Below are 12,706 nucleotides of genomic sequence, written 5' to 3'. Positions count from 1 at the left end.
CATAAAATAAAATATTTTGTGTGTTTACACTCAGTCTTTCAAATAGATGCAAGTAAAACACAGCAGAAAATAAATAAAGTCAAAGACTAGCGGTCCTGTTGCTCTATTTTCACCTGTAAAGCAGGAGTGGGGTAGGCGGAGGTTTACCCTGGTGCAGGTGTGCAGCGGTCAGTGGAAGAATCCGCGAGTTTCTCTGTGAGTTTCCCATTACGTCGTAGCTACTCGGTGCTTGTTTGGAAGTTTAGGGGTTTTTTCGCTGTAAAAAGAAGTTTTCTTCCCACGCACAACGGACACTAATGTTTTTGTCACTTTTTATGGAATCAAACTCAAAGTAAGGTCAGTACTTCCACGCTTTAAACGCTGCACGCTCATACTCTCTCTGCACTCGATATATGATCCATTGTTGATCTGCACACAGCTGTTGTCACGAACGTCGCACTCGCTTACGTCACTGTCATGAGACATTCTCGCAAAAAATCACGGTTTTAGTAACGCAGTAACGCAGCGTTCGTACGGGAAAGTAACGGTAATCTAATTACTGTTTTTGCAATAGTAATCCCTTACTTTACTCGTTACTTGAAAAAAGTAATCGGATTACAGTAACGCGTTGCGCGTTACTGCCCATCTCTGCTGCTGACACACGCACACACACACACACACATTATCAAGTATAAATCAAGCTTCCCTACGGTGGCCCTACGAGGTCAGATGAACTGCAACCAAAGGAAACAGCAGCAAATAGAAAAACAAACGTAAAGGAAGTAAAAAAACTGACAATGGAAGTTGAATAAAGGACAGTGAAGAACTTGATGGCTCGTTTCTGTTGTGTTTTATGTGCTTTTTTTATTTGCTGGTGTTTTCTTTGATCGTACTTCCTGTATTTCTACAGACCCTCACACAAAACGTGTATCAAGCAAATACCAAAAACAAATGCTGTGATTGAGTACTTCCCCTTCCTGGTTTCTGAAAGCTGAGGTCTAAGGAAACAAAGCCAGTGACATCTTTGAGTCTGGACGGCGTCACAAAGCCAGCTTTGTAACTCCAATGAAAGACGCTGAGTCGTATCCACATGTGGAGAAAACTGGGAACAACTGGGAAACTTCCCAGAAGTGTCTGGCCACCCAACATGACTGTAAGAACACATCCGTGACTCCAGGAGGTCACAACGAACTCAGAGCAACATCTAAAGAAGAGCAGGCCTCACTTCCCTCAGTTATTGGCATCTGTGGGAGAGCTATACGGCAAACTCTGTGCTGACCAACAACAACAACAACACAAAGACACTCTGATGGTCCCCAAGACTTTGGGAAAAACAACACAAAAGCTGACCTTTGGGGAACGTCTGAGTCCCATACATGTGGTACAACACAGCATGTCAGTTACAGATGGAGGTCTTTGTCCTAACTGATGGAACCATAAATTCTGCTCTATGTAAGAACATCCTGCTATCAGTCAAGCTCAGGCACACAACGCTCAGACTCACGTCCACGTCTGAACACTCAGAAGAAACCAAACGTACGTTCTGGCCTCGCTTTAACATCTCAGGCGGGTCGTTCGTGCGTGAAAACAATTCTGTAAAAGCTAAGAGATCAGGAAAGGGCCAACCTACACACGCCTCTGTACTGTGAGCTGCTGAGCGGACGTACCGTGAGTCGAGGAAGATGAGCTTCATGTCCAGACTGGCTCTGAACATGAACATGTTGCTGTGCAGTTTGATCTCAGTGATGGCGCTGGGCGGGAGCGAGTGGCCGACAGCCACCAGCCCGATGTTCTGATAGCAGCCGTCAAACGGAGACATGTCGAGGCTGTACTGTCGAATCTTCAGGTAGCCGCTGCAGTGGATCACCTGGGCCAAGCGACACAGCAGGTAACAACATCAGTCACGCAGGAGGGCCGTGATATGTTTGACGAGCTGAGGCCGTGACCTGATGTCAGGTTTTAGAAATATCCTGTCTCAGAGTGACGCTGAAAAACTAGTTCATGCATTTATTACTTCCAGGCTGGACGACTGTAATTCATTATTATCAGGAAGTCCTAAAAACTCTCTGAAAAGCCTTCAGCTAATCCAAAATGCTGCAGCAAGAGTCCTGACAGGGACTAGAAAGAGAGAGCAGATTTCTCCTGTTTTGGCTTCCTGTTAAATCCAGAATTGAATTCAAAATCCTGCTCCTCACATACAAGGTCTTAAATAATCAGGCCCCATCTTATCTTAATGACCTTGTAGTACCATATCACCCTATTAGAGCACTTCGCTCTCGCTCTGCAGGCCTACTTGTTGTTCCTAGAGTATTTAAAAGTAGAATGGGAGGGAGAGCCTTCAGTTTTCAGGCCCCTCTTCTGTGGAACCAGCTTCCAGTTTGGATTCAGGAGACAGACACTATCTCTACTTTCAAGATTAGGCTTCAAACTTTCCTTTTTGCTAAAGCATATAGTTAGGGCTGGACCAGGTGACCCTGAATCCTCCCTTAGTTATGCTGCAATAGACGTAGGCTGCCGGAGTTTCCCATGATGCATTGAGTTTTTCCTTTCCAGTCACCTTTCTCACTCACTATGTATTAACAGACCTCTCTGTATTGAATCATATCTGTTATTAATCTCTGTCTCTCTTCCACAGCATGTCTTTATCCTGTCTTCCTTCTCTCACCCCAACCAATCACAGCAGATGGCCCCGCCCCTCCCTGAGCCTGGTTCTGTTGGAGGTTTCTTCCTGTTAAAAGGGAGTTTTTCCTTCCCACTGTCACCAAAGTGCTGCTCATAGGGGGTCATATGATTGTTGGGCTTTTCTCTGTATCTATGAAGCGCCTTGAGGCGACTTTTGTTGTGATTTGGCGCTATATAAATAAAATTGAATTGAATTTTGTGCTCTTTCACGTTGTTTCAGTCTGTTCGACTTTCCTGTGAGACGAGAACACTGGACAGAGGTCAACATGACGTGGATGCTGTCGCTGCCACAGCAGCACACTGCAGTCAGTACGACTTGCTGGCCAGCAGACGTGTTACTCTGCAACTCTCGAGCCATATTACTGCAGGGTTGGCCTGTGCTGGAATATGTGGTGGTTTATCTTCCAGAGCTACACGTACATATATGCATGTCATTGTCCTTCACTGAACACTTGTGTGCTCCTAAAAGCTGCACGTCTGTTTGAGCTCGAGTGTGTGTGCACATTATTTCCTGTCATCTCTAACTGTGAGCGTGTTGTGTGGCTGACGAGGGCAGCAGCACTCTGTTACCTTGTAGCCTCCACAGGTGAGACCAGCATTTCTTTTAGCAAGGACACACTTCATTCTGAGAAAGAAGGAGCGCTCCATCTCATATTCTGCAGAGACATAAAAGCTCACATGACCTGAGCTGCACAGTGATGTCGTACACAGGAGGACACGTGCAGATGGCTGATTACCTTGGACAAAGTGGGAGTGGTAAGGCTGGTGCGCTGTGAGGACCGCTATCATTTCGTCGTGGTCTGCTGGGTGGATGTACTCGTAGATGCTGTTTCCTGTCAACTCTACCTGTTGAAAGGAACATTCAGCTCACAGCTATGACATATCAGGGGGAAGCGACCACATCAGGTGTGTCAGACCAACCTGTGACAGGCCCAAGTGCACTGACGCTGTTTCTGATATGTACATGATTTTCCCATCAGGAGCAACCACAAAAATGAAGCCATCTAACGTCTGGAAGAAACGGCACAGGGTAGAAAAGGTGTTATTGCACAGGTACAAAGCAGTTTCTCCTTTTAGTTGCATCTGTGTGATCATCTGTTTCTGTGTAGCTGCACATTTTAGGGCCAATTACGACGGTGGAGTCGGACTGTTTCCCTGCTTTGATGAAACTTGGCTGTGGCTGCCTTCCTCCTCAGCTCTGTGCAGATTTGACTTGTTAGAGACAAAGACGGCTTCATGCACGAGGAGAACGTGGCCTCCTTGCACTCTGGAAAAAGAAATTCTGCATGTTTTCCCTCCGGTCTGTGTTAGCAGGCTCGTCAGCTCGTTTGGTTTGCCTGAACCTAACGTGACATGTTCCCGGGATTAAAACTGGAGACTAGCGTGGCTGGAAACCTACACGTGGTTATTAAACCTCAGCATCATGAAGACCCTCCAGCTCAGACTCATGCAGCGTAATGAGAATCCATGTACCTGTTGACTCTGTGTTCAAATGTTTTTAAAATATTGATTCTGCTGTGTGGTCATGATGGAAGCTGCCTTTGGAAAACCATTCCCTGTTTCCTTCCCTGTTAGATTTTCCAGTATTTCCTGCACTAGATGCTCAGCTGTTCACCTAAACACGTATCAAACAAATAGGAAACACTGCACACTTATCAGAACAACTACTATTGTTGCTGTGCTGCTTCTCATGCAGGGCCAGCGCTGTTCACGTGTTTCCTCCGTTGTCATTATGACGGATCGAGGCGAGCTACCCTCTGCTTCAGCCTGCAGCCGCGCACACAGCCCGGCTCCATTGTGCCGCGGCTGATGGAGAGGCTGCAGGCTCTGTGCGTGACCGCGAATGTGTTCAGCTCATTTCACACTGAAAGCACAAGAATGAAGGCAGCAGGAGGCATGTGGCAGCAGCTACCCGACCTCCAACAAACCTGCGTTGCCAGGCTGAACAACGATAATAATAAAGTGCACATGCAGTTTAAGTAGCAGTACTGATAGCAGTGAGTACCTGTAAGAGGTGGGAGCCTAGTTCCTGGCTGAGCCCATCCAGAGAGCTGCTGCGGCTAACGCGCCCCCAGGACTCCCCCAGGCCTGCGGATCAACCAAAACAGGTAAGTGTAAAAAACACGTAGTTTGTTCTTTGTTCCAGATAAATAACACAACTCATCACAGTTTTAGTTTGGGAGCACTGACAACAACCAAATCTGCGCCCTATAAACGGCTTTTCCATGATCCGCTCCGATCAACAGCAGCAGGGTCTGACGATACAAAATATATCCGGACAAACAAGTCTTTACTTCCATAAGTGAACTGCTAATTCTGCGGAGAGCGAAGGCATCTCTGAAATTAAACGGCACTCCAAATGTTCCTTAAAATCTGCCCAGTTTAAACTCTAAGTCTGGAGTTTGTGGCCCGCAGCGCTAAAAATACAGCGAAGCCAAAAATAAGTGAAGCATCGGGAAAATACTTCCACGAGCCCCTCAAACGCAGACAGAAGCGCGCAGACAGAAGCGCGCAGGGCCGGCGCGCCTCGCAGGGCCCGACGCGCCCAGCTGCGGCAGCGGGGCGCGCTTCCATGCACAGCCCGCTCTGCAGAGCAAACAGACGGCGTGCAGCGACCGGAGCCGCTTCACGTTTGCGTGACTACACACAATCAAATAAACCCAGTGCACAGACCGAAATATCAACTTCCACGGAAACTCAGTAAAAACACTGAAATGATTTACGGCGTTCAGCAAAAACAATCACGCGGAGGGACGCTGCTGCAGGCCCGGATGGTCGTCACGTCACGGTCACAGAAATATGAATTCTGATTGTTCGGAAGAAACGGACACAAGAAACTGACCCGGGGTTATTGTAAAGTATTTCCACGGACAGCTTCCTGATATCGTGGGGACGCCACTGTAACGCCACCATCACCGAGGCGCAGACTCCACAACAGGCCTGTCAGCGTGGGGTGCGCTCTGCGGATAAACCCACGAACCGTGACCCACAGATCAGGATATTTTGTATTATTATTATTGTCCCTCTCACGCGCTAGCTTTTTACATTTTACCTTAAAAACAAACAAACAAACTTATCGGCAACAATACAAATATATACCTGTCTATGTATAAATATACGAACAGCTGCTTGTTTTATACACGATCTATTTTAACATAAATATATATAATATATTTATGTTAAATATATTATATATATTTATATTATAATATATTATAATATAAATATATATAATATAATATAATATAATATATAATATATATTATATTATATTATATATTATATATTATAATATAATATATAATATAATATATTTAACATAAATATATATAATATTTAAATAAAAATCGAGTAAAGACATAATTAAATTAAAAATATATTATTGTAATACATTTAAAAATATAAGCGTCTCACATTGGTGACATTAAAAACGTAAAATAATTTCAACAGTTAAACAGAGACAAACTTTATGAGCAGTTTGGTTTCACTGCGTGAAGCTTTAATGTGAAATCAGCCAATTAGTGCCGAGTAAACAAACTGGAATAATGAAAAACTTCAGCAGGAATGTTTTAAAAATCTGATGAATAATATTTGGACACTGATCCACGCGCTGACGAGGCGGTTAGAAAAAGCAGGAACATTTTTCCCGTCATGCTTTTCTTTATTTGACGCGTTTTTGAAGCTCATACACGAGCTAATTAAATGGAAACAGTAAAAACACGCAGACATCCTCCACGCGTGCGGGATGGGGTGACTGTGCCACACGGTTATTCATGTGCGGTGCGTGTGGCCTTAGAAAAACTGAGGACAACTCTGGCTCTGCTACTGTGGCGACCTTTATGCCACGGTCTGGGTCCACGGGGTCCACAGTAGTTCTGCGTGATGCCTCGATGTTGATTCATTCATTCGTGTTCTTCCAGGTGACAGAGTCCCACGGACTCACTGATGGTGTCTTCATAACCATCAGACCTGAAGCAGACTGAGGATCAGCGTGTTCGTCACTGTCATCACACGGAAGTGACGGATGTGTTTTAATGACGTTGAGCTTTTCATCTATTAGATATTTTTCCTTCAATCTGTTGACCTTCAGTCGCGGTTACCGACAGTCCTGAATTACATCACTGTCTGTGTTTTTGCTTTGAATACATCCCACGACTGTCCCGCTTTCCACAGTGATTCTGCTCATATTTATATTCAATAAAGATCCATTTCCCGCGAACGCGAGCGTGACCGTGGAAGCAGTTTGAAGCAAAGTCCAGTTGGACGTTATTTTGCATTATGTGAAACCAGTGCCTCCCAGTTTGGAACACACCGACGGTGATCATGTTCCAGTCAGCTCCATCCACACCGGCCAGGCCCGACGGGGACCCCACGGAGAAACAGACCCCACAATCTCGATTTCGTTTCCACTAAATTCTATTTTTCTTGATCAGAATATTAAAAAGTCAGCAGCATTAGAGAAAAATCAAAGCTCCAGAATATATATGGAAACACGCGAGTGAAAGCCTCGAGGCCGTGTTTATTTCACCACAGCGAGCTGTGCAGAGCTGTTACTCACAGGAAAAAGCTCCACTGTGCCGAGTTTGGGATCTGCTGTGAAATGTAACGTTTGCTTTCTGAACAGATTTAAAAAGTTTAATTTAAAAATATTAGAAATGTAAATATTAAATAAAAATACAAACGCACGAAGAAAAATGTGCTTGTTGTTGTTGTTAAACGTTCACAGACCAAACAGAATAAAGAGACGCTCGTCAACAAATCCGATTTAAACACAAGTTTTATTTACCGTGCTGTGATTATTATTAGTAAGATTCTCTCTTCATTAGTTATTAAAGACAGCGCACCCACCTTCGGGGAAGACCACTCTCATCTTCAGGTAGCTGGTCGTGAGCCGGATGATCGAGGCTTTATCCAGCTGGGAGGTGATGGCGGAGGGCAGCGGCAGCAGTTTGGCCAGTTCATAAAACTCACTGTTTTCTTTTTCCCGGCGCGTCCGGGCCGCGTTTTTCGACTTCTCCTTCATGTTTCTGCGTCAGCGCCGATCCACGCTCATAGCAAAGCAGACGGCTCCCTCCGCGCGGCCTAAACGTCGCTGGCGCGTGCACTCCCGCCCATACTTCCAGGTGCTTCGGGGCTGACGGTGAACGGGTCCCGGTTACTCCTGGCCGCGCGAGGCTCAAAGCTGAAAGCTCAGCCGTGGACTCATCACGCTGAGACCTCGGAGCGCAGCGCACAGAAGGCCCTGCGAGGGTCAAAATAATAATAATAAACTCAAAAATAATTTATTTTATTCACAGGCGCGATCAGTCTGCGTGTAACAGCTCCACGAGTGGGTAGAAGACTCAGAGGGCCGCAGAGACGCTGACAGCTGTTCCCGCTCACCTCACTTTCTAACCTGTTGGTTTTCACACGGTCTCCAAGAAAGCTCCGCACGCGCGCATCCTCCATCCCGTGTGATTTTCTGGCGGCGCATCCACAGCCTGCTCTGTGCCGTGGGCACGAAGGCCTGCTGCTATTGGACGACTGCTCGCATACCTATTGGTTAGTCTATGTACCGAGGCCTCCAGGAGGAAGGAGATTGGCTACTGAACAAATTCACCTCTGTCCTGAGGCTCCAACGATTCCTGAGAAACAGCATTAAAACCGTGTGTGTGTGTGTGTGTGTGTGTGTGTGTGTGTGTGTGTGTGTGTGTGTGTGTGTATATATATATATATATATATATATACACACTTTATTAAAATATTTATTATCTACAAAAAATAAAAACAGAAGAAAATGTTGCTTAAAAGGTTTTCTAACAGCGACAGTGAGAGCTTCTTTATTCACATGCATCCTGTCTTTTGGGTTTTCATCTTTTTATATTCATATTTTATTCATTTATCTGCTTATTTATTCATTCATTTGTATTTATTTGTTTATTTTGTATTTATTTATTTGTTTATTTTGTATTTATTTATTTGGTTTGTTATCGCCACATCTGTGGTCTACATGGCGATTTGAGGGATGTCAAAGCCCGATCAGTGATGCTTTGTTGTTTTCTCAGCACAGAAAAACTTTGAATACGAGGATTTCTAAACGTGTAAATTGTAGAAGTCGTTTCACCTCAGCAGAGACACGAGCCATTGTGTGTTGGTGATACGGTCACGTCCTCTGTGGGAATAATTAACAAACAGTTTCAAAGCAAATATCCAGGCCGTGCGTGTCCCCAGTGTTTGTCTCACCGTGGGTGGACAAAGGAAATGTGCTGTTGGAGCATCACGCGGGTTTTGCTTTAACTTCTTGCACATTGTTGTAACTTCGGCTTCGTCCTGAAAACCTCATAGTTTCATTCTGCAGCTGTCTGCTGTCCCACGAACGGGACACGATCACGCCACGAGCAGAAAAGAAGTCTTCACATTTTCCTTTTGTAAACTGTCACCAGAATACCTCAGCACACGACAGGAGGCTTAAACTGACGAGCCACACATCACCCTGTGTGTGTGTGTGTGTGTGTGTGTGTGTGTGTGTGTGTGTGTGTGTTGCAGCGCTCGGTTCCTGCCTGCAATGAGAAAATCACCCCGGACGCCGGAGGCACACGGAGCGGTTGACGCCGGTTTAACCTTCGCTTCTGCGCCAAACTTGCTGGTAATTAAACTGCGTGTGTGGAAAATATGATGAGCGAAAATACTCCATGTGATCGCCAGCCGGGACAGAAACACGCAGAGCATTGTGAAAAGATCAGAGGCGTGGACTGCGAGGCGAGATTAATGTCTCAGCGAGCTGGGCTGATGGTAAAGTCAGAGTTTTCTGCGTGGCTCTTTTCACCGTGGGAGCTGACACGTAATCCGGTGGAAGCGCCCCGTTTTCACGGCTGCTTTCATTTACAGACTCTGTTACGAGTGGCGTGGATTCTCTGGCGGGAACGCGCAGAGCCGCACCACTGAGCGCAAACTGTGCGTCACATTATCCAGGAATGTGCGTGTTATTAAACCTTAATGCTAAATAAGAGCTACAAGCACACAGAGCAGTCACTACAGAGCAGGTCCACGCCGGGCCACGGCGAGCGTTAGTGTTTAAATCACCCGAGAAATCCGCAGCAGCACCGACATGTGTGCGCGCGGAATCACCACGTGAAATTTATTTATCTCTTACGTGTAAAGATGACGCACTTTATTGGTACATTTCATCATCATCACCACCTGATGACGTCGGCGGCCCTCACAGGGATCACTGCTGACCCTGAGACCTGAGGCACAGTCGGTCTGTGTGGAACCTCGTGGTTCTGTGTGGAACCTCGTGGTTCTGTGCTCCTCTGGGCTGAAAAGGCTCCACGGCCTCGGACAAAGTTCCCACCACACAACCTCATGAATGTTTAGCTTGATGAGCGGAGCGTAAACCGAGGCTGCTTCAGACCGCTTGTTTTTATAGAAAGCATCTGTTTGACAGTCAACACATTTCAATTCTAACAGCTTCAAAAATCGAAAATTATGATTTTATGTATTACTGTAGCGCCTGCAGGCATCGGTGTAACTTTGTGCTGAACATTGGGGGGTGGGGGGGTGGGGTCAATTCCCAGATGATTACACATGCAACTGTTTTGCTGGTAATAACTGAAACGAGTAAAGAAAATCAGCAGCCTATTTATGCAAGATAATTCATATATATTGGTTGAGTCTGATAATTGGAGGTGTCATACCCCCCCCATCCCCCTGGAAATCACGCCCCTGCCTGGAGGCTCCGGCTGTTGTGATTTGGAGCTTCTTCCTGTTGGGTCTCTGTTGATGCCCAAACATGATGTTTGTCTTAGTTTAGCTGGTCTGAGGATTAAAATCAGGATCACATTAGGGGCATATTCTATATGTTGACACGCTCACTTGCTCTGACTTTCCATGAATTTACAGTGAAACATTATTTCAATAACTGAGTGTGAAACATCCAAAAGCCTTCAAACTTTTGGCCTAACAAAGGAAACCGAGCACAGACCATAAGCTCATCTGAATCTGCACGTACGGATGTTCATGTTCATCTTTCATCCAGCGTGGTTCCTGCTCCAGCAGCTCTGCGGTGGACAGAGTGGACAGAGTGGACAGTGTGGACAGAGTGGACAGCGTGTACAGAGTGGACAGCGTGTACAGAGTGGACAGAGTGGACAGCGTGTACAGAGTGGACAGCGTGTACAGTGTGTACAGTGTGTACAGAGTGGACAGAGTGGACAGCGTGTACAGTGTGTACAGGGTGGACAGCGTGGACAGAGTGGACAGCGTGTACAGAGTGGACAGCGTGGACAGCGTGTACAGAGTGGACAGCGTGTACAGTGTGTACAGGGTGGACAGCGTGGACAGGGTGTACAGAGTGGACAGCGTGTACAGAGTGGACAGCGTGTACAGTGTGGACAGCGTGGACAGCGTGTACAGAGTGGACAGCGTGTACAGTGTGTACAGGGTGGACAGCGTGGACAGAGTGTACAGAGTGGACAGCGTGTACAGCGTGTACAGAGTGGACAGCGTGGACAGCGTGTACAGAGTGGACAGCGTGTACAGTGTGTACAGGGTGGACAGCGTGGACAGGGTGTACAGAGTGGACAGAGTGAACAGTGTGTACAGGGTGGACAGCGTGTACAGCGTGTACAGAGTGGACAGCGTGGACAGCGTGTACAGAGTGGACAGCGTGTACAGTGTGTACAGGGTGGACAGCGTGGACAGGGTGTACAGAGTGGACAGCGTGTACAGTGTGTACAGTGTGGACAGCGTGGACAGCGTGTACAGAGTGGACAGCGTGTACAGTGTGTACAGGGTGGACAGCGTGGACAGGGTGTACAGAGTGGACAGAGTGAACAGTGTGGACAGCATGTACAGAGTGGACAGAGTGGACAGTGTGGACAGGGTGGACAGCATGTACAGAGTGGACAGTGTGGACAGGGTGGACAGCGTGTACAGGGTGGACAGAGTGGACAGTGTGTACAGTGTGGACAGAGTGAACAGGGTGGACAGTGTGGACAGCGTGTACAGAGTGGACAGTGTGTACAGGGTGGACAGCGTGGACAGTGTGGACAGCATGTACAGAGTGGACAGTGTGGACAGGGTGGACAGCATGTACAGAGTGGACAGTGTGTACAGTGTGGACAGAGTGAACAGCGTGGAGAGAGTGTACAGAGTGGACAGAGTGTACAGAGTGGACAGCGTGTACAGAGTGGACAGCATGTACAGAGTGGACAGTGTGGACAGGGTGGACAGCATGTACAGAGTGGACAGTGTGGACAGGGTGGACAGCGTGTACAGGGTGGACAGAGTGGACAGTGTGTACAGTGTGGACAGAGTATACAGGGTGGACAGCGTGGAAAGGCTGGACAGAGTGTACAGAGTGGACAGCGTGTACAGAGTGGACAGCGTGTACAGAGTGGACAGTGTGGACAGCGTGTACAGAGTGGACAGTGTGTACAGGGTGGACAGCGTGGACAGCATGTACAGAGTGGACAGTGTGGACAGTGTGTACAGAGTGGACAGCGTGGACAGAGTGGACAGCGTGTACAGGGTGGACAGCGTGTACAGAGTGGACAGTGTGTACAGGGTGGACAGCGTGGACAGCATGTACAGAGTGGACAGTGTGGACAGTGTGTACAGAGTGGACAGCGTGTACAGGGTGGACAGTGTGGACAGCGTGTACAGAGTGGACAGTGTGGACAGAGTGGACAGCGTGTACAGGGTGGACAGTGTGGACAGCGTGTACAGAGTGGACAGCGTGTACAGAGTGGACAGTGTGTACAGAGTGGACAGCGTGGACAGAGTGGACAGCGTGTACAGGGTGGACAGTGTGGACAGCGTGTACAGAGTGGACAGCGTGTACAGAGTGGACAGCGTGTACAGAGTGGACAGTGTGTACAGGGTGGACAGCGTGGACAGTGTGGACAGCATGTACAGAGTGGACAGTGTGTACAGAGTGGACAGCATGTACAGAGTGGACAGTGTGTACAGAGTGGACAGCGTGGACAGAGTGGACAGTGTGTACAGAGTGGACAGTGTGGACAGAGTGGACAGAATGTACAGTGTGTACAGTGTGTACAGTGTG

The 12,706-nt window shown here is 47.2% G+C and overlaps 1 protein-coding gene across 1 annotated transcript in view; it reads right to left on the bottom strand.

The window, feature by feature from the left end:
• Positions 1 to 7,799, bottom strand: part of sim1a (SIM bHLH transcription factor 1a) — a 25,750-nt gene extending 17,951 nt beyond the window's left edge. Inside the window, exons 1-6 of the mRNA XM_087837584.1 lie at positions 7,510 to 7,799; positions 4,667 to 4,749; positions 3,583 to 3,672; positions 3,399 to 3,507; positions 3,232 to 3,317; positions 1,647 to 1,846 (exon numbers count right to left, since the gene is read on the bottom strand). Of these exons, the coding sequence (XP_087693710.1) occupies positions 1,647 to 1,846; positions 3,232 to 3,317; positions 3,399 to 3,507; positions 3,583 to 3,672; positions 4,667 to 4,749; positions 7,510 to 7,684 (743 nt within the window). The 5' untranslated portion in view covers positions 7,685 to 7,799. The remainder of the gene's footprint in view (positions 1 to 1,646; positions 1,847 to 3,231; positions 3,318 to 3,398; positions 3,508 to 3,582; positions 3,673 to 4,666; positions 4,750 to 7,509) is intronic.
• Positions 7,800 to 12,706: the final 4,907 nt, after the last annotated feature.

The sequence above is a fragment of the Neolamprologus brichardi genome, unplaced genomic scaffold (genome assembly GCF_056152115.1).
Source record: "Neolamprologus brichardi isolate AB-2024 unplaced genomic scaffold, ASM5615211v1 NODE_ptg000036l+_length_2141236_cov_1, whole genome shotgun sequence".
NCBI lineage: Eukaryota > Metazoa > Chordata > Actinopteri > Cichliformes > Cichlidae > Neolamprologus > Neolamprologus brichardi.
Note: the sequence above shows the minus strand (reverse complement) of the source record. Positions and strands in the feature narration are given on the sequence as shown.